This window comes from Ochotona curzoniae, unplaced genomic scaffold (assembly GCF_017591425.1).
Source record: "Ochotona curzoniae isolate NIBS_2020 unplaced genomic scaffold, NIBS_Ocur_1.0 contig_50, whole genome shotgun sequence".
Lineage (NCBI taxonomy): Eukaryota > Metazoa > Chordata > Mammalia > Lagomorpha > Ochotonidae > Ochotona > Ochotona curzoniae.
The window spans coordinates 2316777-2342878 of record NW_024466446.1 but is presented as its reverse complement, the minus strand read 5'-3'; the positions used below and the strand labels follow the sequence as shown (position 1 = coordinate 2342878).

General features: G+C 44.7%; 1 protein-coding gene and 1 non-coding gene across 5 annotated transcripts; both read right to left on the bottom strand.

Moving 5' to 3' along the window:
• On the bottom strand, positions 1 to 24428 carry CEP78 (centrosomal protein 78). 4 transcript variants are annotated; one of them, XM_040988801.1, is made up of 16 exons: positions 24036 to 24428; positions 21041 to 21213; positions 20865 to 20937; positions 19747 to 19850; positions 16102 to 16276; positions 13272 to 13385; positions 11491 to 11555; positions 11114 to 11225; positions 7581 to 7716; positions 6708 to 6753; positions 4888 to 5094; positions 3642 to 3808; positions 3288 to 3459; positions 2972 to 3019; positions 1603 to 1972; positions 1 to 1266 (listed from the first exon to the last, which is right to left on the bottom strand). In XM_040988801.1, the coding sequence occupies exons 1-16, from the start codon at positions 24286 to 24288 to the stop codon at positions 1226 to 1228; spliced, it is 2256 nt and encodes a 751-aa protein (XP_040844735.1). In that variant the 5' UTR covers positions 24289 to 24428; the 3' UTR covers positions 1 to 1225. The 4 variants fall into 4 exon arrangements, with proteins under 4 accessions (XP_040844735.1, XP_040844733.1, XP_040844731.1 ...); XM_040988799.1 differs by lacking the exons at positions 1 to 1266; positions 2972 to 3019 and adding an exon at positions 22371 to 22385 and having other exon boundaries at positions 1371 to 1972; XM_040988797.1 differs by lacking the exon at positions 1 to 1266 and having other exon boundaries at positions 1371 to 1972.
• Positions 18512 to 18636, bottom strand: LOC121162092. Its single transcript, XR_005884756.1, has one exon. It is a non-coding gene; the product is annotated as a small nucleolar RNA ACA64 (small nucleolar RNA).
• Positions 24429 to 26102: the final 1674 nt, after the last annotated feature.

Below are 26102 nucleotides of genomic sequence, written 5' to 3'. Positions count from 1 at the left end.
AGCTGACTGTAGTTCAGCTGGGCCCTGGCTCCTGTGGACATCTGAGTACTGAATCAGTGGACACAAGCCCGGCATCTGTGGCACTATGCCTGTCAACTAAACGGTAACCAAATAAAAAGAACCGCTCTTGTATTGCACAGCATTTTCCCAGTCCTTTGCCTAATCTAACATTTAATTTTGTGGCTATATACTGGTACGTACGCCTGTGGCTCAAAACAACGCACTGGTATAGGACACGGGCATTACAAGGGCCTGCTCTGTAGTTTATAGGTTCTGTCATTTTGCGTACTACGGTGATCCACAATCAAACTTTAATTTCATGAACTAAATCCTCAGCTGAATGCATTCTGCTATCTAGCCCATCTTTTATTTTCTCAAAATGTTAATTTCTGGAAACTAAATCTTTTCCTGATATCCTATTCCTTAGGGCTACTATTTCAGGAACTTGAATTCATTTCAGAATTTCTTCTCGTAATTATTCCTTAAGCAGGTTGTTTCTTTAAATGTAATCATGCCTCATTTTATGTTTTTGACTGTCTTCATATTTGATGGTTCTTGATGGGCCAAGAATTTACACACGAGAGCCTAAGGTTAAGGCTTGAAATGCTTTCCTCGACCAAATCAGATTTTCAGTTGGCCTTCAGTGTGCTCAGATCCTGTGAGAGGCACCTGCGCAGACGAGACGGGAAGCTGCGGGCCATCCCAGCTGCACTTCCTCCAGGCAGCCGGGACGCAGCGTGCCCTCGGCCGCAGTGTTTCCTGCGTTACAGTGCCCACTCCAAAGAGCCCGCTCTCGGGAGGCTATGTCCCACTCTCCAGCTAACTGGCCCTTCGATAATCTGTTTTCTATCTTCTAGGAATTCCATATTGTTCATGTTCTGGTTTTCCAAGGTTGCTACTACTGTATCTTTTAATATTTTCCCAACTGTACCGCCTTGTTATGGCTATGTAACTTTGCATACTCAACATAACCTGTTGCCTCGAACGCCTCATCCATAAAATGGACACAACCGTTACCTACCTTACGGTGCTGCCACGAGCCGTAAGCTGCTAGGGACACACGTGGCTGCCACTGGCTTCTGGTCGTGTCGCTTCCACACTTAGCAGAGGGCAGAGTTACTGCCTTCATTCGCTCCCATGATTTTCTGGTCCCCTCTCTCTTCACAGAGTTTTAGTTCCATGAAGGCAAAGGCTTTTCTTGCTTTACTCCGGAAAGACAAAGCACTCAGCACAGCACTGCACGGATCAGGCCTCCAGAAACGTCTTCTGAATCAAGAATCCAAGGGAAGGTTAACCAAGTTTCAGTAAATAAAAGGTAGACATCAATCTCCCTTTAATGGCTCCCACTTCTAAGACACTAAATGCCACAATGAAAACATAAGAAAATTTATTACAATTCGAAGGGGAAAAGGTAATTTCAAAAGATTTAGACCTATGTCAGCCGTGATAGTGAATGGATGCTTTCTGGAAATTCAAAGTCAGATCCCAGCGTGTCACTTCCAGAATGTTCTACTGGATTGGGTTTACTTCTACTTGTCTCGGAGGAAACAGTCACTATTCTACTTTCTTTCTTGACAGAAATGTATTTTTTCAAAGACTCACTTTTAATTGGTTCATTAATCAAAGAATCATTTGCTCCAAAGCCTTTGTTTTTCCGGTTCGTAGGAGAGTCCGCGCAGGCTTGCTGGTCGCTCGCCACCTGTCTCTTGCCGGGGTACTTTCTGGCCGTCCTCTCTGAGGATGGCCTGCTGTACGCTTCCTCCTCTTCCCGGTGACTTCTGACTCCAGAGATCATCTCCGCTAGCGGAGGACACGTCCTGGCCATGAAGCCTTCCAACGACTCCCGCTGCTGCTCAGTGGCTGCGGCTCCGGGCTGCTCGCCGGGAGCTCCTGGGGCCTCCTGCGTGGCACCGGGGACACGGAAGGAGTCGAGAGGCACAGGAATTCTAGCATCGCCTGTAATTTTCTGAAACTGAAAGCAAAAACACACAAAAAAATTGAGCAGTGAATAAAGCTAACTGCTAAGAAGCGGAGTTGAACATTTCAGTGTTACTCTGTGATTTTATTATTGTCAACTGATTGAACTTTGAGCAGTCTTGAGGGTTACCTTGCCAAGTGATTCCCAGCTTCACTAAGCTATGTTCAAGACCCCACATTTTTAGACTTTTATGCTTTCTGCAATTTTTATCCATTTCTTCTGAACTCATTAAGAAAAAGAAAAAAGCTGTAACCTGACCTCATGAACATGTCAGGAGTATTCAATTTTTAACTCGACTGAGTTCTCAAGCTGTTAGTTCCCAAGAGCAGCCCGAGACTCACTGGGAGAAGGGGGTGGTTCTGATGGACTGGCCTCGCCCAGCAGCTAACAGCATCCAATCACGAGGTGGCTGGATTTAATACCTGGCTCCTGACTCTGGGAACCTAGATTATGTTCCAAACTACAGGTTGTCCGGACCCAGTCCTGGCTGCTGCAGGCTTTTGAGGGGGCGATCAGCGAAGGAGAGCTCTCTTAAACAAAAACAAAGAAGGGCCAGTGTGGTGGCACAGGGAACTAATCTTCTGCCCTGTGGCACTGGCATTCCATACGGGCGCTGGCTCAGTTCCCAGCTGATTTAGCTCTCTGTCCCGGGAAAGCAGTGGAGGATGGTCCAGGCTCCTGGGTCCCCGTGTCTATGTGAGAGACCGAGAGAGAGAAGTTCCTGGCTTCCCATCATTTCAGCTACGGCCCTTGAAGCCTTTTGGGGAGCAAACCAGCAAATGGGAGATTCTTTTTCTTTGTCTCTCCTTTCTGCAACTCTATCTTTGAAGTAAAAATCAGTAAGTTTTAAAAATAAAAAAGAGAGCAGCAAGGAATACCTGTAGCAGACAAATTTTCCCCTCCAGCTACCATAATCAAGTGAATGCCTAACACTGCCTATTGGTAAGGGCTCAACTACTTATTTTAAAACATTATCTCTACCAGTACTTGTACCTTCATTAGTGTTCCTTCATTGTAAGCTGACTGCATACAAATAGAAACCTAGATGAAATATGAATAGACATATGCAATTTAAAATTTGAATATGTTCCCTTAATATTTCTTTACTCAAATTTACAAAACAACTTCATGTTTACTTACAACAACTAAATATCATAAAATAGGTACAGATTCACTGATTTCCCAAGGAGGCTCCCAGCCCGCCACATGGAAAGTACTGTGGATAGATTATTCTTATTTTTCGTTCTGACTCGGTAATTCCCTTCTGCTAGTCGCGGTTAGCACCTTCAGTTCTGCTCTGTCTACTTACTTGGATGTTTTGCAGCTGTCCCACAGCGTTCTGCGTTTCTTCCGGCTTTTCTTCTTCAAGCGCTTTCTGTCCTTCCTTAGGCAGGCTACTAATGGTAGAATTCATCTGCGGACGACCTAGTAAATTAAAATCTGACTGATCTATACCAGCCACTGCAGCAAGCTGCCCGAGCCTGGTCAAGAAAAAAAAGAAGAGGAGAGCCAAGAGTTATTACAACCTCATAAGAATGGCTCCCATTTCCTAAAACTACAAGTATTGCATCTCTTTAAAACCTTAAAAAGCCAGTATCAAGTTCCTCAGCAACTACCGCTAAAGTCACACAAGGAAGCTTGCCAGAGAGACAACTGAACTAACCCCGCATCTTTAAGGAGATCCAAGAAGGCATGGAACTTCCGGAACGAGTTCTCAATACTGCCCAAGACGCCTTCGTCATCCAGGATCATGTTCGTCAGTGACTGCGCGTGAAGGGCTTCAGACAAGGAGAAATTGATATTTCTCAACTGAGCATTTTCCTGTTCCAGCTGTAAAAGGAGACCAAACATGTGTGACACGACTTTTCTCATTGTTGACAAAAGAAAACAGCACTTAGGTGACAGAACTAACATTTAAGTACGTAATTAACTTGTAATTAGCCTAACCCTCTACTGAGGACAGTGATCATTTAATGTAACAAAAGTCAAAGACATCTGACAATATTTCCCAACTAATACTTAGGTTGTATATCAGTAAAACCCAAAGTTACTATTTAATTAATGATCTAGCAAAAAGATCACATTTTCTAACTAAATTTATATATCCGGTAGATCATTCTACAATAGAACATTAGCTACTTAAGCTTAGAGGATGAAATACAGAGTCTGATTTGAGAAAAATATATTTCTGCTGAGTGTTAAGGATTCATTTTAGCTATCATAATATTCAGTGTTCATTTCAAAGTTCCTAAGTCATATCTAAATTATTAGCTGTACAATTACGGACACTCGTCCTGTCGGCTTCTTGGAAATATTTACTCCCCCAAAGCACTTCCCCCTCATCACTGATTCAGGTAAAATCACGAGTGCCAACTCCAACGCTTCTCAGAAGGGTCATTTTGTTCGCGTTGTGCCTTCTGCGTTACTCCATCAGTGGCTCAATATTTATTGAATAAGTGTCTTCCAATCCAATTCATTTTTAAAAATTCCTCCTTAAATTCATCTTGTAATAATCGTAAGTTAATACTTCTAGAACTTTCTGGATTAGACCTTGCTTTCATGTACATTAGCTTCATTTAATACTCATGGTAGTTTTTTTTTAATCAAAAAAGAAGTTTTCATTAAAACTCTCAACAATTTCCTATTACTTTGTATTTTTAAATTCATTTTCCTAATTCACTATGAAGTATCGGCTAATAGCTGCACTGGTATCTTTCATGTTATTATATATGCAACATAAACCTATTAAGTGCATACTAAAATTGAAGCATCATTAAAAAATGAGCCAAGTCACTTAAAAGCACAGGAAAGAAAAATCCCATAACAATTACACTTTTGAAACTTTTTTTGGAACAGAGAACACAGCACAGGATTAAAACACTGCCACAAACCGGAAACCACTTCCTCACCTCACTGACTCGCTGGTCAGCTTTCAGCCTTACTACTCTTTCTTCCTTTAGCTGCTTCAGGCACTCCTCCAGTTTCTCCTGTAATGCCTCTTGTTTCACACTGGTGTTCTCGGGCACTTCATGAACACTTTCTGAAGAATCGTCAACCTCTTCGATTTCTGAAGATGAAGGACTCTCTACTGTCACGGTCACGGGAAAACTGGGTTGCTTGAAGAAAGAGGACAGAGTTATGTAAGTCATAATAGGAAGCAAGTAGTGAAGGATAACTAACCAGAGTGATTTTGAGAACTAACAAGCAATTATCTATGTGTAAATGTCTTTCCCTATTAATAATAAACACTAATGTCTTATTGCTACAGTACTGCATAGATCTGTACACACGGTAATGGCTAGTATTTGGAATTGCCCACTTTGTTCAATTTCTTTCAGATAAACTAAATGTGGAACCAAGCTAAACATTTTCTTAGATATATTTTATAAAGTAGATGAGAAGTTTCTTCTCATTCTCTAGACAACAAAAGGTTAGGAATAAAATATAGTTTTTATGAGGAAAAAATCCATTGATACAGAACTGAAAAATAGTAAGTATAGCTTAACTTTGAACAACAGACACTAAAATGGTTTTAAATAACCCATGGACAGAAATTAAAATAAAATGGACCAATCAGACTCCTCATTTCCTGATTTCCTCATTTCCTTCAGCTCAAATTAAGGCAGTTAACTAAGTTTCACTGCCACTGGAACATTCCTTAACATATTTTGCAACATTTAAAATGGAAACTTGGAGAGCATATTGTGGCCACTGCTCAGGTGAGCACAGCTCAGAGCCTGTTTGAATTCCTGCTACTCTACACTTCCACTCTAGCTTGCTGCTAATGTCCCTGGGCCTGGGACGGGCTGAGGGCGTTCCTGGCTCCGGGCTTCAGCCTGACCAAACACCGGATCTTGTGAACAACTGGGGGAAGAATCAGTGGACGGAAGGTCTTTCTCTTCCTCTCTCTGTCATTCTGCTTTTCAAATCAAATAAATAAATCCTAAAAAACTGACAATCTAAGATCAAAAAGAAGAGTGCTGGCATTATATAACTGAATAGAAGACAAGTCACTCAGACAGAATTTCTACTGCAAGCAGCAATCCCTGCATTTAATGAAAATATTAAGTCGAAGAAGCAGATGAACACTCTACTCGTGGGCATGTAGATGCAGTACAAATAGCCAGCATGCCACTCATCTATTATGGTGAGGTTGATTCCCCAGGACAACGGACAAGGAGAACTGGTCCTCGCACGGAAAGAGCTTGTTCCACGGCCCTGAAGTGGCAGGGAGAACACGCTCTTGGAAAGCAGAGCGCTCTGCACTTAGCTGCTGGGATGTGGCTTTGAGATCCAGAATCTACACATCTATGGGCACTTCAAAAAGCTAATGGAAAAATGGAATTAAAAGTTTATTTCAACGTAAAAAGTTTTGACATCCATACATATTTTATTTTTATTCTTTGGAAGACATTTATCTCTAACATATCTTTAAAAAAAATTTTTTTAAGTATGATGGCTGCGTGTGGTGGTCAGATGTGTATTACTAGGTACGAGCTAATCTGTGGACAGGAGAAAGGGCTTCCTCGTGGCCAAGGACACCACTGTGTACCAAATCCACCCAACTATCCCACAGCACTGGGAGAGCATTCTGGAAAATTTTCAATGGGTTTATTGCACATGGAAATATTCTTGGAAAAGGCGTTTTAGTTTTAAAAAACTCAAGAAAATGACTCAACATTTTTCCCATCCCAAGCCTCTACATGTTAGTAATATGGTAACTGCAAACCTGTAACTCTTTGGATACATCACGAGTTTTGATTAATGGAAACCCCCTAAAGAAATACCAATAAGTCAGGTTACATTTTATTGTAAACACACCACTAAAACGCAAGCCAACAAACCTTATTATTTTATGTACACTATCCATATAGAACTGTGCATAATAATAACCTCAAAGACAAGGATCTTGAAGGTTCTGCTAATGGAGAAAATTTAGCATGCATCCGGGCAACTTAGTGACAGCTTTCAGAACTGCTGAGAGCCACACTCAATCCCCATTTCAGGAGGGTTGCTGGCTCACATTTTCAGTCTTTAGAAAGACATGTTACAGAGTGCCTATTTCCAGTCTATTAAATTTTTTTTTGGTTTCTTAAGCAACTTTTGAGCCCCGATTTCTTGAACACAATCATGCGAAACATCTGAAAATAATAATTTCATTCACTTAACAAGGCTAAAGTTACAGTATATTTTAGAGAAGCCTTTGATATTACTACTCTGAACACGTCTCTAGAACTTGCTAAAATCAGTTACATGGACTGATTCACTGATGAGAGCTGGGCGTGTTGACCGAGGGAGATGCTCCCAGGCCTCAGGCCTTGGCTGGCCCTTCCACACTGCGACGTTACCCAGCCCCGCTCCGCCCTGCAGAGCTGGCCCAACCGGGGGACCCATCCAGGCGCCTCTTCACTCTCACAAGGCAGAGAAAGCCCAGCTCCTAATTAAGCAATTCTTTTTCATTTTGCTTCCTTATAGGATTATTTGGGCTACAGCCTGGTGTGAGTCATCCTTCATTCTATAAAAACAACCGGAGGAACTTCCACAAAATCCAAGCTCTAAAATAAAGCACCGCGCATGCCTAAAAGACGGGGAACGCCAATACCTGGTCCTGTTTGCACGCTCCGCAGTTCGCCACGGCAGGAAACCGCGCGCCCCGGGCGGCAGAGGTTCCGGGGCATAACCTTCCTTACCCATGCAGTGTTTTTTCACACTGCTGACAGGTTTCTTTGTGGTCAATCCTATGTTAAAGAATCAAGATGCATGTAAGGTCCACAAATTAATTACTATGCATACATGCTTCAAAAAGCCATCATTAACAACGATACTAAGGCCATTAAAAACAGGGTCAGTTGGTAAAATGAGAGATACATATCATGCAAAAGTACATAAAAATATATTCCTGGGCCCGGCGCGGTGGCGCAAGTGGTTAAAGGTCCTCGCCTTGCACGCCCGGGATCCCATATGGGCGCCAGTTCTAATCCCGGCAGCCCCACTTCCCATCCAGCTCCCTGCCTGTGGCCCGGGAAAGCAGTCGAGGACGGCCCAAAGCTTTGGGACCCTGCACCCGCGTGGGAGACCCGGAAGAGGCTCCTGGCTTCGGACCGGCATAGTATCGGCCGTTGCGCTCACTTGGGGAGTGAATCATCAGACGGAAGATCTTCCTCTCTGTCTCTCCTCTCTGTATATCCGCCTTTCCAATGAAAAAATAATAAAAATAAATCTTTAAAAAAAATATATATATATATATATTCCAAATAATGGAAGATGACCGACAATACACTTCACTGAATGCCATGCAGAAATGCTCAGCTTATACAATTTCAGTACATCTCTGCATTTCCAAGTCTCAAAGAGCGCTAGACACACACTACCAAAACCAGCCTTCCGGATTAGACCAAAAGTTCCAGCCAAGATCAGTTTAATCATGTGAAGTCCACCGGACGGAGGGTCTCTGGGGGTGGGTGAATCAACGTGGCTCTCCTTTATGTCTGTTGCCCTGGAGTGCTTGTTGGACTTTTTACCAGAGGACACTGAGAAGGCAAGTGTTTGGTGCAGCGGTTGGCACAGATTAGGAGGCATATGTCCTATACTGGAATGGTTGAGTTACTTCTGTCTCTGTTCCCAATTCCCACTTCCGGATAAAGTGCACTCCAGGAGGCAGCAGGCAGTAACTCTAATACTGGGCCCTTGCCACCATGTAGGAGTCCCACATGGCGTTGCAGACACTCGGCCTGGCCCATTTTGGCTGTTAGGCAATTAGGTGACAAACCGGGAAGTCTTTCCATCGTTCTCCATCTCTGACTTCCAAGAAATCAAAGAATTTTTTCAACAAATTAAACATAAAACAAGTTTAAACTTCTAGAGCAAAAGAAATAGAGATCTAGCCTATGTTGCAATGTTAAAGAACCAAGTGTCTTTATATACTAAATTTGGTCACAAAGGTAAACTTAAGCATTACTATTTAAGTTAAAACAAACTGCACATGTAATCCAGTGGTCACTGTGCGTGACATTTCACTTGCTTTGAGTCCTGGCTATTCTGTCCCCTCCTGCTTCCTGCTAATGTGCCCGAGAAAGTCGTCCAAGTATTTGGGTCCCTGCCATCTTTGTTGACCGGGCTGGGATTCCTCGCTTCTGCCTGTGGCCTGGGCCAGCTCTGGCTGCTGTGGCCACTTGAGAAGTGAACCAAGAACATAAAATTTCTCTCTCTCTTTCTCCCCAGCAGCGTGTCTCCTCTGTTGTTCTGTCTCTTAAAACAGGAGCTTTGTTCATTTTGTGCTTCTCCGTTGCTGTCTTTTAATCTAACTACTTTCACGCAAAGAATTTTCCTATGCATTTTGTATATATCCATTCATTCACTTTTAGATTAACACATTTTCTTTTATTTACTAAAACCAACAGAATTTGTTGCTAGAAGAAACAATTTCTACTAAAGTTCCTATCTCCTTCATGTGACACACCCGCCTCCCCAGGTGTGGACACAGGAGGGAGAGTGTAACAAACACTCCAAAATCTTAAATTAAAAAAAAGCTGCCATCTTCTTTCTGCACATGGAACAAAGAGATGGACAGGATGCACTTCACACAAATGATCCAACCCTGTATTTACTCCAACCTAAGCAAACAGCCAGAAACTCATTGGGCTTACCTCTATGTCTCCAAATAACTGAGGCAAATACAAACAGAACAAACAAAAAAGCCCAAGAACAAAATTATTGTTGTGATAGCTCGGTGACTTGTCAACTTCAATCACATTCCCCGTTTTCCTCCTTGTGCTAAGAAGCAAGTTTTGTTTTTATTATTATCTAATACTCTTTTGTACTATTAGCTACTAATATTACAGAACCTATATACAGATCTTCTGCATTTACTTCTAATATATCAAAACCCCAATCTGGAATACTTCACAGTGTGAACTTTAAAAATAATATGTAACTACTGTGATGTCACAAATCTCATCTTGTTCCTTATGTATACTATTTGTCTGACTACGAATATATCTTTGCTCCAAAATAAATATAGGTACATAAATCCTATACCTCTTAACAATTTATTTAATTGGCTACAAGCAAATCAGTTAATAGTGAAATCAGAAACATTTCTTTTGCAGTCAACTTTCTGGTGCAGTTGGTTGGGCTACTGTCTGCAACGCCAACATCTCATACAGGCATTGACTCAAGTAGTCACCGTGGCGGCACATGGGAAGGCATGGGAAAATGGTGTGAGGGCACGGGCCCCGATCAGCCACACCAGTCCTGAATGGGATTCCAGAACTTTCACTTCAACCTGGCCCGACCCCAACTGTTGTAGCCATTGGGGAAGTGAAACAGGGCACGGAAGATCGCTTTGTAACTTTATCTTGGAAATGAATAAGAACAGTTTAAAAAACATCATAAAGTAAAATGTTCCCTCCCAGGCCCAACAAATTTTATACTACTACTTCATAATAACTATATTTTAAAACACTGGCTTATTTGAATAAATATTAACAGTTAACGATACTACATATATATATACATAAATATGTATATATATGTGTGTATATATTTATATATAGAGAGAGAGAGTGTGTGAGAGAGAGAGAGAGAAAGAGATTTTCCATTCACTGGTTCTGTCCCCAAATGGCTCCAGCAGAAGAGGCTCTGGGCTCCTGGCTTCGGATTGACTCGGCTCCAGCTATTACGGCTATGTGGAGAATGAATCAACAGACAGAAGATCTTTCTCTCTGTCTCTGCTCTTCTCTGTATATCTGACTTTGCAATAAAAATAAATAAATCTTAAAAAAAAAAAACACCTCAAAAGTATGGCGAGAATTTCCAACAAAGTACTTCCCAAATTTTAACTACAACATTAAAATTCAATTGCAAGGTTCAAGGTAGTTACCAAAAACATTAGAAACCCAACAACAGGAATAGCTGACTGATGTTAGCAGCTCTTTCCTACTGGTCACTGGCTATGTCTCTACTTCATAAGGTCTTCTACTCTGAGTAAGAACAATTCTAGCTCCTGTAACACGCAGGAAGTCACTACTGCTTGCCGCTGTCCAGGGCACACCACGAGGCGAGATTTTAGCACACTACAAAACAAAAGGAGAGTGAGTTCTGGAAGCATTAAAAAGCCAAGACAGAGAGGATTACCGATCCTAATAGTAGCTTTTCCTTTTCGGCCACTTCCTAGAATTATAGTTCTCTTTTTCTGCCTGGCAGTCCTGGCTGGCTCCCTCACTGACGGAGAAGTTATCCATTGGTACTGGAAAAGACGAAGAGCACACTCAGTCCGCGTGACTTCGGATGGTCTGGAAACTATTAAGAGAGTAACTAATGGCAGGTCTCCAACCTGCCGTTTGGAGAACCTCATATTAAAGAGTTCAACAATAAATTCAAGAGCTTAAATCATTTGCTTTGATTTAAAAATTAATTTTAAATGGCAGAAGAGTACCTTGACAATTTTTATTTTTTAAAACAATGTAAGAAAATCAGGCAATTAAAGGACTATAGGACTAAAAATATTGTACCTCTGACTTAGCACTCCTTCCGTTCTGGAGAACTTTTTTGGTAACTGCTTTCATCATAGTATGGTCTGCAATAAAGTAGAAATTGAAATTATAGCATTTATTTCCCAAAATGTAACTGTTCTAATTTACAATAAAGTCAACGGCTTATTTCTCTTTCCACAAAATTGAATATGAAATCCACATTACGTAATTTACACATATTTTTCCCCTTCAAATATCTCAACCTCTCCCTCAAGGACAAGAGGATGGTATGTTACCCTACCTGCTGCCCCATTGCCATGTTGGCAACGGCCAAGATCCAATCTACATATTCCCCCTGAGTAGCTCTGGACAGAAAAGCCAGAGCTGCACACTGCCCCGACGTGCAGACACCTGACAGGCAGCTACATGAACATGGAGAAAGTAAGGTTGGGATCCGCCTTCAGGCTGCTCCTCTACTCCTCTTCCTCCTCTCGGGAGACACAAAGTCAGACGGCTGACCTCTCAGTAGTATTTCCTTCAGAACCCAAACCTAATCTCTCGGAGTCTGGTCAGCTCGCAAGTGCTTCAATCTCATTGTACCCCATCCAGTCTTCTACGGTAAACTAGGCCATAAGCGCCTGCATGGACTACTGTGATGCGTTCCCTGCTTCCCTTCTTATCCCCTTCCTGCCTTTTCTTTAGCTCAAAGCATCCCATGACGTCTGGCTCACTGGGAACAGCACAACCCTTCCTCCGGCCTTGAAGATGTTACAAGAAAAGGTCCCTAGCCAGCTGTCTGAGTTCACAGTGTGCCAGACTCTCCTTCAGCGCTCCATCCAGGCCGGCCTCCTCGCTTTGCCCTAAGTACTCCCTCCAGCCCATCCCCTACGTGCCTATGTCGTCACTGCTTCCACATCCTAAGTGTACTCCCCTGAGCTCTTCCATGGCTTGTTCCTTATTCACTGAGGTCCCTGCAGTCAAGTGGCTACTAAAACTCCACCTAATATAGTCCCACTTGGCCTGGCTATCTTCTCACTGCAGGTATTTTTATACTTTCTCTACCTAAACTCACTCATTGTGCAATCGTGTATGTCTGAACTCCCTCATCAGAACAAAAGCCCCAAGATGGCAAGACTTTGTCCAGCTGTTTCATCGCAGGCTTGGTGCTTAACCTGGTTTCTAGCTTATATAAGTGTTCAAACAGGCCCGGCATAGTAGCCTAGCAGCTAAAGTCCTTACCTTGCGTTCACTGGGACCCCACATGGGTGCCGGTTCTAATCCTGGCAGCCCAGCTTCCCATTCAGCTCCTGGCTTGTGCCCTGGGAAAGCAGTGGAGGACGGCCCAAAGCCTTGGGACCCTGCGCCCACATGGGAGATCTAGAGGAGGCTCCTGGCTTCGGATCAACTCAGCTCCAGCCATTATGGCCACTTGGGGAGTGAATCTCTGTATATCTGACTTTCTAATAAAAAATAAATCTTCAAAAAAAAGTGCTCAAAAACTACTCAAAAAATTAATACATGAATGAAATATTATTTTCAACAGTTCAGAGGTTCCACAAAAAGGAAGTAGCGCTCTAGGTAGAAACATATTACCCAGGTTCGTCTTTATTTACAGCAGTAATCAAGTAGCTTATGAGTAAAACTTATTTTATTCTGTAATTATCTGCTAGAAATAGTTATACGAGTTATAAACAAAATTTGTTCAATTTGTGTACATTTATAAATTTATAACCATAAGCATATCATTTTGTAAAAACTGTCAATAGATAAACTAATTCTGATCTGCTTTCTCAGCAGGAAAAAAAAATATGGTGACCTACCAATGAGCGGATTTCTTCTTACATCCAGAACGACCAGAGTCCTGTTCGTTTCCAGGGCTTCGAGTAACGCCTGGGCTCCTTCATTGGTGAGGCCGCACTGCTGCAGGTCAAGCGCTTTCGGGGAAAGACAACAGGTCATGTGCCAAGTGCGTACAGATTTCACATGACGACAGCTTTCACTCACGCCTAGAAGATTCCTGTGCAGGTCTATTCACGTCAGGTGTTCAACCAAAATCCAGAAAGTAAGAATGACCTCTTCTTGGGTGTGCCAGAATTATTCTCTTGTTAGTGCAAGTAAAGCAGCCAGCACGGCCCACAATGTAGAGCTGAAGAAACTCTATGCCATGTATGAGAGAAAAACACCACAAAATGAAAACCAAACCGCCAAGGATGCCATTGGCAGTGTAAGCATCACAGGCAAAAAGTGAGCAGAGCTCAGAGGATGATCTAGAATTGCAAATGGCGCTCAAAACACTAGCAAAGGGGCCAGTGTTGTGGCACAGGGCATTAAGCTGCTCCTGGCAACACTGGCAACCCCAACCAAAGTGCCAGTTCAAGTCCTGTCTGTTCTGCTTCCAATCCAGCTCCCTGCTAATGTTCTTGGAAGACAGAAGACAGCCCAAATGTCTGGTCCCCTGCACCACAAGATGCAGTTCCTGGCTCCTGGCTTCATCCTGGTCCCAGTCCCGGCCATCACAGCCATTTGGGAAGTGAACCAATAGGTCTTTGTCTCTTGCTTTTTCTCTACTACTCTTTCAAGACAAATAAATCTTTAAAAGTGAAAAGAAAATGTAACAACTGTTAGTTCCGAATAAAAATGACAAAGCAAATCTAAGATGATACAAGTAACGTAGCCAAAGAATGTGTGAATATACCTTATGTGCGAGAAACCTATCAGAGAATGATAGTCAAGAATTCTTTGAATAAAAGGTCAAAGACGAGAATACATGGATGTGGACACTAACGATCCTTGGGGTAAACGATCCGCTCATTGCGGGGTGGGCACTAGGCTCAGGCTGTTAACTCGCTACTTGGGACACTGGCCTCCCTATCAGAGCGACTGATTCAAGTTCCAGTTACTCCACTTCCGACATAGTTCTGGGCTCCTGGCTTGGCCTAATTTAGGCATTTGCAGAATCAACCAGGACAGAAAAGATCTATCTATCAAATAAAATAATTAAAAACGTTTAATCTACTTGTTTAAACCTAAAGGAATTGTCACAAAAGCACAAGTATAAGAAACATTACACCAGAGGAAAGTCAATTTTTGAAGCATCATTGTGCAGCAATAACTGAAATATTTCCAAACCCTGTGTTATGAACTATATGTATGTGTTCTCCCAAAATTCCTCTGTTGAAACTCTAAGCCCCAGCAGGCTGGCATTAGGCGGTGTGGCCTCGGGGGGGGGGGGGGGGAATGATAAGGCTGAGAAGAGGTCTTGAGTGCCCCATGATGGCCTGGCACCAGCACCCACACACTCAGCTCCTGGCATCGGCCTGGCGCTTGGGGTTACTTGGGAAGTGAACTATAAATGAGAAGACCTTTCTCTGTCTCTATGTCTCTCATTGGGCCTTTCAACTAAATGAATAAATAAGTAAATGAGAAGATCTTTAAAAAGAAATTTGCCCAAACAAAAGAATCAGACATGTGAACAAGGCTGTGTGTATCAAAGTACTGTTTCTAGAGTGAAAAACTGGACATCACTTACATATTAACAGAAATGAAGAAGCAAGTGTACCACGATGCATTAATATAGTGGAATTTTGGCCGCTGAAAAATGATGTCATAATATAAATTTATTGAGTTCTTAAAACGCTGTGCTATATTAAGTGAAACATGGTGTAAAATTTAAAGCAATCCCATTTTTGTAATTTCTCATTTTTGTAAAGTTGAAAGTTTTATAACAGAAATCAGGTGATGTTAGCAAATGCAAGGCACTGAGAGTTTGGCCCTCAAGATGACAGAGTGCTTCTGGAGAGCGCACGTCCAAAGTCTTCAAAACTCATGCACTACGGATGTCACTTTCAGTCATTTAATCTCCAGCAGCAACTCAGTGTGCACGGAGTAGAGCTGTGACATCACTGTTCCCCACACGGGAGAACACACTTTGCCCTATTATCAAACAGCAGGCAATCAATCTACCACGCTTCAACATACTGGACAAGATAGATCCTTATGTACAAACAGCAGGGTTACAAGCAGTAGGTCCATTATGAGTCCATTACTGTAATCTAGGTGAACAAACACAGGGCTCACTGTGGAAACACACCAAAAACCAAAAGCGTTCTTCTTGTTATTCTGTACATTCTACAAAGAATAAATATAACATTTATAAAAATTACAAAGCATAAGGAAAACTATTAAAGTTTTTTTAAAAACAAACAAACAAAAAATCAAAACAGGGCCTAGCACAATAGACTAACGGCTGAAGTCCTTGCCTTGCACACACCAGGATCCCACATGGGCGCCGGTTCTAATCCCAGCAGCCCCGCTTCCCATCCTGCTCCCTGCCTGTGGCCAGGGAAAGCAGTCAAGGACGGCCCAAAGCCTTGGGACCCTGCACCCGCGTGGGAGACCCAGAAGAGACTCTGGGATCCTGGCTTAAGATCGGCACAGCTCCAGCCATAGTGGCCGCTTGGGGAGTGAATCAGTGGACAGATCTTCCTCTCTCCTTCTCTCTGTATGTCTGCCTTTCCAATAAAAATAAAGTAAATCTTAAAAAAAAAAAAAAACAACAAAACACAACTTTTCAATGATGTTACTGTGCTGAGCTAAGTGTATTCAATAGTTAAGCTCCCTATGTAGATGTGAGAAGTTCATTAACCTTACCCCTAAGCCATAAGTCCTCACTGAGGGAGTCTGCTAAGGCTCGTGCGCCCAGGTCCCCAACGAGCATGTTGCAGTTCAGGGTGACGCGCCGTAAGCCAGCCATGCAGTCGAGATCTGGCCTCCTGTAGCGGAGGCTCTCAGCCCAGGTTTCCTCATGTCTTCTCATCGACTGATACTTCAAAAATTTAACCAAAAGAAATTAGGATGCTTTGAAATAAGAAAAGAGGGGAACAAATTATGGCTGATTATATCAGAGCTTTATGCATATACACACATGCCAATTACACTTATACAATTCCAGCAGTGTTATCTAGGGGATTAAACAGTAGATTTTGGTCAAATCTATTAAGTGACCCAGATCCTAATCTATCGTTGACTAGTTATGCGATAGCTCATTAGTTATGTAAATTGACAATTTATAAGAATTTTCTTTTTTTAGGCCTAGCGCGGTAGCCTAGTGGCTAAAGTCCTTGCCTTATATAGGATCCCATATGGGCACCGGCTCATACCCCACCTGTTCCACATCCCATCCAGCTCCCTGTTTGTGGCCTGGGAAAGCAGCAGAGAATGACCCAAAGCCTTGGGACCCTGCTCCCGCATAGGAGACCCTGAAGAAGCTCCTGGACCCTAGCTTTGGATCAGCTCAGCTCCAGCCACTTGTGGAGTGAACCAGTGGATGGAAGATCATTCTCTCTGTATCTCCTTCTCTTTGTAAATCTGTCTTTGCAATAAAACTAAATCTTAAAAAAGAAATTTATTTTTTTCATACCAGTCAATTGGTTTTAAATTCTAAAATTACCAAGCTTCTGAATCCTGTAATTCTATCCTCTGGTGGTACCCAAACACTTGACTGTGCATGCCATAAGCAAACATGTTTGTGAAAATGTTTTCAGATGATTATTTCATCGACTTGAAAGGCAGAGTTACAGAGATAAGAGAAAAAGAGGCAACACAGTACAGAGTGATCTCCTATGAGCTGCTTCAGTCCAGAACACCTGCCAAGGCTGCAGCTAGGCCAGGGGCTTCAGCTGTGGCCGACGTGCGTGCAGGGACCCAAGCACCTGGGCCATCCTCCGCTGCTTCCCCAGACACGTTAGCACAGCTGGACGGAGGTGGGGCCACGGGAGTCAACCATGCACCTGCAGGGGATGCTGGCAGAATGCCCGCCCCAGGTAAACATGTTTTAATACAGACCTTGCTTAAGAATAAATTATAGGCAAGAAATGCTACACATAGTTAGCATACATTATAAACCATACAGAAAAATCAGATATTTTTCAAAAGATACCAAAACAAATCTATTATTTTTTTTCCTACTTTCATACTTCTTAGGATATGTGTAACATATTTAGAGACCTGAAATATCAAAGCCAGTTTGATATGCCTTGAAAAATTGCTGATTTGATGTTAAATTACAGATACTATCATAGAGGTATTTTATAATCAAGTCTCTATATTCATAAAGTAAATGCTCAAAATAGAAAATAGATTTCAAAAGAAAAAAAAAATCTTTCCACAGTTGGCCTTCTAAATCAACAAGTTCTGTATCCACGATCCAACCAACCAAAAATCAAAATACCCAAGGAGAATCTGCTCAGATCTTTTTCTTGTCGTTATTCCCTAAACAGCTACAACAGACATCACTTGCAGGGTATGATGTGTTGTTAAGTCATCAGCAATGATCCAAAGTTCACAGGTGATGCGCACAGGCTTTGTGTAAATGCTAGGCCACTTTATCTCCATAAGGGACTTCAGTACTCGCAGGCATCCATGGAGCTCCCTGGAACCAAGTCATCAGGGGCACCAGGGGATGGCTGCACATTCTGGAACAATGAAACACTCGAAGCTCCAATCACACGCAACAAAGGAAAAGTGTGTCATGTCTCTCAGAGTATACGGAGGGACAGACACTTGGAGCAGCAGCTCAACGCCCAACTGTCACGGTGGAGCGCCTGGATCTTCCCCCAGCTCCTGCACTTCTCATCTGGCTTCCTACCAAGGGGCACTGTCAGACAGCGGAGAACGACTCCAGTGCCCACAGGCAGCCAGAAGGAAATCCAGGCTCCTTAGTTCGCTCGGGCCCAGGCCCGGCTGCCGTTAGCACTTGGGGAGCTGACTGACAGTTGGAAAGCACTCCTTTTTTGCTTAGAAAGGATTAGATTTTTTTTTTAATTTAACAAACAAAGAATAATTGTATTAAAAAAAAAAACACAAAGAGAAGCAACAGGCAGGAGTTACACAGTGCTTATTAAATGCCATACACTATTTTATACAAACCAGTTCATTTAATCCTCAGAATGATATATGGGGATTTTCTTTCTTTTTTTTAAAATAGTAAAGGTAAAGATAATAATGGTCTCCTTTTGGCTTTGGTTTTCTTTCTACAGCTACTTGTCGTTTCCTGTTTTGTGCATGTCGGGGCCTGGGTCTCACCTTTCCACACAGCCAGTGGGAGATGAGCTGAGGCTCCTGGTGGCTCTAGGCGCTGAATCTCACCCATGGCTATGGCCAAAACCAGGGCGATTTTCAACCAGCGCCATCAAGGGTAACGGGTCTGCTCTCCTTTTTAAAAAGTTTACTTTTCTATCTGAGAAGCAAAGAGAAAGAGGCAGATGACAGAGTCAGCTTCAAGCCCTGCTTTACTTCCCACATGCTGGCAACGACTGCCAGGGCAGGCAGAAGCTGGCAGCTGGGAACACAGCTCAGGTCTCCCAGGCGGGTGGTAGGAGCTGTCATCTACTGCCTCCAGGACGCACAGGAGCAGAGATGGGACTCAAATCACGACCTCCCACGGGGGACGCAGGCAACCCAAGTGACCTCCCTGCCTGGGCAGACGTAGAAACTGAAGCACAGAGAGGTTAAGCAGTTTTTTCAAGGCAACAGGTTTTTTACCTAGGCACGTGGCTCCAGGTCCAGACCCTTGAATATTATCTGCCCGGGGGCCAGTGACTTGCTCTGAAAAGGTCAAAGGTAGCCATTTTCAGTTTTGCAGGCCATGCAGTTACCTTGGCAACTACCTGCTTCCCCAGGATAGGGTCAAAGTGGCCCTGAGAAAGCCTCATGCTGGGACCAGCATGCGTCGCACATACCCACCCCACTTAGGCATCCAATTAGGGTACCATTCCTTGTCCCATCAGACACTGGGAATGGGCAGGAGGTCTCTCTTTTACATCACATAGGGGCACTGCTTAGAGGGCCTAATCTCACCTCTCTCCCACAGGCACCCTCTGGGCCACTCATGATGCACACTTTTCTCTGTGTGTGTGTGTGTGTAGAGGGCATGTTTGAGTTCAAATGTCTGTTTATTACCTCGTGTTAAATAAATGCTATTTCTATTTGCATCCATCACTAGTCTCCATTTATAATTCTTAATCTCTATGTGAAGCAAGAACCTGGAATAAAAGCTCAAATTCTCATGCTCATATTAAAAATATTGTTCATAATGTATTTAAATCTAAGAAAAAGTACACTGCTTTTATTAGGCAGTAGGACCCCAAGCTGGAAACTGGTTAATTTTTCTTTCAATAAAACTAAAACTAATCACCAAAGACATCAAAAGACAAAAATGATTGCATGCTTATATCAAAACATGAATATGCTCCAAGCACACGGTATATTTTCGTGCAAGTTTGAGTACAAAGTCACCTTTAAGATCTTGGCCAGGTGATCTGCCCCCTGCCATGTCAGGTTACAGCCCGTGAAGTTGACTGTCTTAAGAGCCACAGAGTTCTTTATTCCTTGGCAAATTACTGAAAGGAAAAAACCCACAGACACAATTAAAAAAAAAAAAAAGAGCCCGCACAATCTTGTCAGTCTTGATTTATCCACTTTCCTCATAAAATCACTACCCACAACCTTCTGGATTGGGACATTGTAAAATGTTACCGACATTTCATAACAATAAGGTGTTATTCCACTTTATAGCAATACTTTCTCTTTAGATGCTAAAATTGAAAACCCTGAAGGTTACAAATTCATTCCTTACCACACAGAAAAGTACTACACACCTTTAGAGATGTTTCAAAGCACAGAACAATGCAGAGTGTAATATTCTTAGTATTTTCCTTCCCAAAGGAACATCCTGATCCCAGCTCTCAATCAACAATGTGAGTGTCAGGTATAATCCCAGAGTTTTTGGGGGTGCTATTTTATAGCATGGCATCTGATACTTTATAACAAAGCAATAGAAAATAATGAACCCTAAATTTTGTTTCCTCAAATTAAAATGCAGGCTTCCTTACCCACCCCTCCCCCCAGACCACTGTTTCAAACAATGAACCCGAGTTCTTCAGGACCTCAGTCAGTAGCCACCTTCTGTTAACCACAGATATAACCTATCTGTGGTCTCCCACTGGGCCTGCCCCCCTTTGAAGAGCTCCCATTGCACTCTGCATGTTGTTACCTTAGCACATACCATGGTGCAATAAAACTGCACCCAGATGCTACAACAGTGTAAAGACAATGATTATTTTCTCTATACATCAGCTATTGTCCTTTCCCAAACACTTTTGGAAGAGAACCCCTACACAAAATGGACAGACATAAACAAAGCGGAACATAAAACAGAGTATCATGCAGTTGGTACTTGTGTGATTTGTGACTTAACCCAACCTTAGGGGAAAAAATATGAGCTTGGAGAGTTGACGAGCTTTCCTGGGCCATGGGAGGCAGCCCAGACAGGGGCAGCAGCAGTGAAAGGGGACAGATGGCAACGAAGATGGCCCAGGCAGGTGGGACAAGGATTAAACAGGATTTTAACTCACTTTCTAAGCCTCCATCTCCAATTGGACAATTGGCAAGCGACAGGTGGACCAATGTGGTCGACTTATTCAATCCCTTCAATGGGGGGGAAAAGTAAAAAAAAAAAAATCGATGAGCTTTTTTTTCTCCTTTCAAAAGCAACCCCAAAATGTTTGAGGTCACGCTGACGACGGCTTACCTTTGTTAAGACAGTTAAGTCTCTCTCTCTCAGGACTAGTCCATTTAACTCCAGATTCCTTAGCACGCTTGAGGCACTCACACAGCCTTTAAGAGCTTTGCATAGCTGGAAGGTCACATCCTTGGATCTTATGGCAGGAACCCGACTTCTGCAAGCCTTATTGATATCAGAACCTAAAGCAAAGATAAGATGAATGGTTTCAAAGGCAAAGCTTGACATTAAAAACATCTCTGTGCTAAGGCACAGAAATGATCAATGCCTTTAAGACGACATATGTCAACTCAGGCAGTGGAGTATGACGGCTCAGCCTGCGTGCACAGGAGGAAGGAAGATGCAAATTCTGACGCCTACAAGATGGACCACAGAGGAAAAGCCTGCCGCCTGTTGGACACGGGCAACCGAGCAGGACAGGGTGGGGGGAACCAGAGCCAAGAGGCAGGGGGAGATCCAGCACACCTGGACAGAGGCGTTTACCTCACCAGACTACCACTGGCAGGTGAAACAAGGGTATTCCTGGCAGGCTTAAAAACAAAAAAAGCAGGGGAGGGACTCCCTGCCAGATAAAAGGGATGAACAAATAATTGCGCTTGCTTCAGATCACAAAAATATACCACCTTCCCTGAGCCCCCTGAGCCCTGGGCTGAGCCCAGTTCCAATTCCAGGGCCTCTGTCTGGAGCACAAGGTGGGCACTGCATAGTGTGCCAGTCCTCTGCAGCCAACACACTTGGAATATTTTCTTTTTTCTTAAAGATTTAGTTATTTATTTACTTACTTATTATTACTTTACTTATTATTACTTTACTTACTTATTATTGGAACATCACATTTACAGAGAGAAACATCTTCAATTTGCCGATTCATTCCCCAAGTAGCCACAACAGCCAGAGCTGAACCAATCTGAAGCCAGGAGCCAGGAGCCAGGAGCTTCCTCCAGGTTTCTCACACAGGTACAAGGTCCCAAGGCTTTAGGCCATCCTCAACTGCTTTCCCAGGCCACTAGCAGCACAAGCAGGGAGCTTGTGAAAACTCTCTTCTTTCCCACAGTGCTAGGGGTGGGGAAACTTTTTCTGCCAAAAGCCATTTGGGCATTTATAACATCACTCATGGGTTATACAGAACTATCCCCTTAAAATTAGCTGACTTTCCAAGTCCCGCCTCTGGCTGCCGTGATGGAGGCAGAGTGAGCAACTTCACACGTATCATGCAGGCCACACAGTCCCACCCCTGGCCTACCTACTGCCTTCCTCAGTTAAATGGGAGCTCCTTTAGGGCGGGGACCACCAGTCCCTGGTGCAGGCTTGAGCTCATGTTAAGGCTCAATAAGCTAACCCTGTGCCTGGAGCACTAGTGTCCCAAATTGATGCCAGTTCTAGTGCCAGCTGTTTTACTAGCTCTCTGCTTATGACTTGGGAAAGCAGCTGAGGATGGGCCAAGTCCTTCAGCCCCTGTACCCACACAGGGGACCCCAGGAGAGGCTCCTGACTCCTGGCTTCAGATGGGTTCAGTTCCAGCCATTGCAGCCATTTGGGGAGTGAGCCAATGGATGGATCTTCCCTCTCACATTGTCTCTGTAAATCTGCCTTTCAACTCAAAATTTTTAAAAAAGAAATAAAATGAATGCCACCACACTTTACACATTATGTCTTGCTTTAATCTCAAGAACTCACTCATCAGGGCATCTTAACGGCATTTTACAAATGTGGAAGCCATAGTCTGAAAAATAATTTCACTTAGGTCACACAGAAGGGCTTGTCTTAGAATCTGAAACCTAGGCACCTTTGAACCCCTGGATGTTCTCCGCTGTAGGATGCTACTTGCTAAAAAAAACTTTAACAAAAATCTGCCGTAATCCAAAAGAAATGAAGATTCAGATGGGAACACACAGGAGATTCCAAAAAGCTCTTGGAAAATTCCCATTATCTTTTCAGTCCATTTCCCCACAAACCTGCAAAGGCCACTTGCACACAGCAGCTGACAGTTCTTTGCACTCACACCTGTTTGTGAATGACCACAAAAGTGCCACCAGTGCTGATTAAGAATTTGCAGATCAATTGAACGGTGCTGGGTTTACAAATACAGGCTCTGCAAATAATCAAGTCTTAAAAACAAACAAACAAAAAAACAACAGCTATCCCTGGCTGGCAGGAGATAGAATTTTTTGATTGTTTCATTGTCTGTTTTTTTTTTTTTAACTGCTGTCTACTTTCCTGCATTAAGCCAGTTCACGGCAGAGGGCAAAGATTCTAAGCTTCCTAGTCCAAACCCGACAAAGGAACAGGGAGCAGAGGGCACTGGGGAGCAGGGCATCTCAGCACCCAGTCTAACAAAGGCAGCCCCAACGCGCCCGCACTCCACCCTTCCCCAGACGCCTGCCTGCAGCGAGCGCCTGAGCCCCGCAGGAAACCAACACGAAACGCCCCCTGCCAACGCCCCTTCCCCAGCCAGCTCTAGGGACGCCTCATTCACGCCTCGATGCTGACCAGCGAGACAATGCGAGCCTCTTTCTGCTCAATTCAGCAAACACAATCTGAGCCTCCATCGTGTGCAAAACGCTGCACCACATGCTGGAGAAGGAACACCTTTGTGTCCTCAACGATCTACTTGACATGCGCTCTGAATAAGTACAGAGTTTGTATTCCTGAATATATGGCCTTACATTTGAAAATGGTTCAGATTTGTAGAGCAAGCTACAAAATTCCTATACACACACATTTTAAACATGAACAAAAGGACTGGAATGTATTGTGTTCCCCCAAATTGCTTAATTCTACATCAGGCAAACTTAAAAAGTCACTAAGTAAAATATGCAACATCTGTTGGAATATTTAGTGCCATCCCTAACTGTGCTAAGCACTCGCTATAAGCCATCAAGACGGGGAATCGGCGCAATCACCATAAACGTGGGTCCATGCCCACGGATGCCAACCCTGAGGCCCCAAACAGAAAACCAGAAAACCCTGCACCGCAGCGCACTTGCAAGCGGGAATTACAAACCTGTTTCCCCAAGCCAGGGCTGGAAGAAGCTCTTGATGGAGATCAAGGGCAGATCTTTATTGATCCTGAGGGCGCTGAGGAGCGGCGTCCAGTCCACCACGCGGAGGCGGTCCGCGTTGAAGTCCAGCACGCCTTCCCGGAGGCAGGCGCGCACGGCGGGCAGCGGCACCGAGTCCTGCAGCGCGCACAGGTACTCGTAGTGCGAGAAGAAATCCGCCGCGCTGTCGCGCCGCACCTTCACCGAGTCGATCATGGCCGAGACCGCAGCCCCCGGGGACGCCGGCCAGGCGGCCTCCACCCGCACTCCGCAGGCACCCACGGCCCCCGCCGAGCGGCCCTAAGACGCAGGCTCCGAGTCCCAGGCTGGGCCGGCCGCCCCCGATGCCGCGATGCCGTGCTGCCGCGTCCCTTCCCGCGTCCCTTCCCGCGTCCCTTCCCGCCTCCCGGCCGTTGGCTGCCTTCTCATCACCCGGGCAGCGCGGGCCCCGCGGCCGAGAGGGCGGTACGTGTGGACGTCAGCGCGCTCGCCGTGCGTGCCCACGCCGACCACGCCTCCCCGGAAGCGGGGCCTGGGGCGGGGCGGCTGACAGAGCTCACAAAGCGGACAGGGCTGTCAGGGCTCCCAGGGCTCACAGGGCTCACAGGGCTCCAGGCTGGCAGGGCTCACAGGGCTCACAGGGCTCACAGGGCTCACAGGGCTTCGGGCTCACAGGGCTCCGGGCTCACAGGGTGCACAGGGCTCATAGGGCACACAAGGCTCACAAGGCTCACAGGGCTCACAGGGCTTCAAGGCTGACAGGGCTGACAGGGCTCCGGGCTGACAGGGCTCCGGGCTCACAGGGCCCACAGGGCTGACAGGGCTGACAGGGCTGACAGGGCTGACAGGGCTCAGGGCTGACAGGGCTCCAGGGACGTGGTTGTTTGTGGGGTGTGTATGGATTCCGGGGCGCCTGTTTGCCCTAATGGGTCAGGCAGCCGTTACGGTGTCCCCATTCCCGTGGTCGTGACGCGGCCTTAGGCCTGGCGTGGAAGACCCGGACGCAGCCCCGCTGCGCCCCGCTTCCCTTTTGGCCCGACCCCGGCTGTGGTGGGCGTTTTTTGGGGAGCGACCCATCCCGACGAGCGCCTTTCCCCTCCTTTCTCTTTGCCTCTCAAGTAAAATATGTTTTACTGCGTTTCAAGGGAAGGTGTGTGTGTGTGTGTGTGTGTGTGTGTGTGTGTGTGTGTGTGTGTGTGTGTGTGTGTGTGTGTGTGTGTGTGTGTGTGTGTGTGTGTGTGTGTGGCGAGAGGCGTTTTAAGGACGGAGCTAAATGCGTGAGGGATGTGAGGGCGCCCGGGCCTGAAGTGCCGCTCCACGGAGCCCCTGCGAGGGCAGGACTGACCGCCCGTCCCCTGGCGGCCTCCCAGGGGCTTGTGCCTACTGTTGTCTTCAAGTCATTCTTCATTTTTGTAGCCGCTACGGATACGGTTGTAGGCAAATTGTAGAGTGGTCCGTAGACTCGGTGTTATGTTGGGTTTCTGTAAATTGGCATTGTTTTCTTCTGAGAGTGAAGATGATGTAATGAAGTTCAGTTCCATGAGGACTCGCACTGTCTTAAGCATCATTATACACACTCCTTAAGTCTTCCAGAAGTCAATTTCCTGACGTTTTCATGAATACATTTTACAAAATGGGAAACTGAGGCAACGGGGCAGTGAGCAAACACAGCCCGGCGAGTTGAAGACCCGGGAGAGTTGGCCCTGGGCCTTGTGTCCAGCCCCGTTTGGATAGCTTGCTACTACCATGTCTGCATTCTGCATGTGCCAGCTTAACCATCAGCTCGCTGTCCTACGACTCGCTGGTCAGCAGTGACTTGCACATGTACCAGGCTGCAGTTAGAACACAGGGAATACTGGGCTATCCACTTAGCAATTACGGTGCCAGCTATAGCCATCATGCCAGTCACAACTGCAGCTAGCTGAGTCTGGGAGAACTAGGTGTTTGAGCTTTCATTCATCATTGCAGTGTCTGCTGCACGGGTAAGTAAACAGCATAGGCCACTGTGTTTCTTCTACCTAAATTATGGT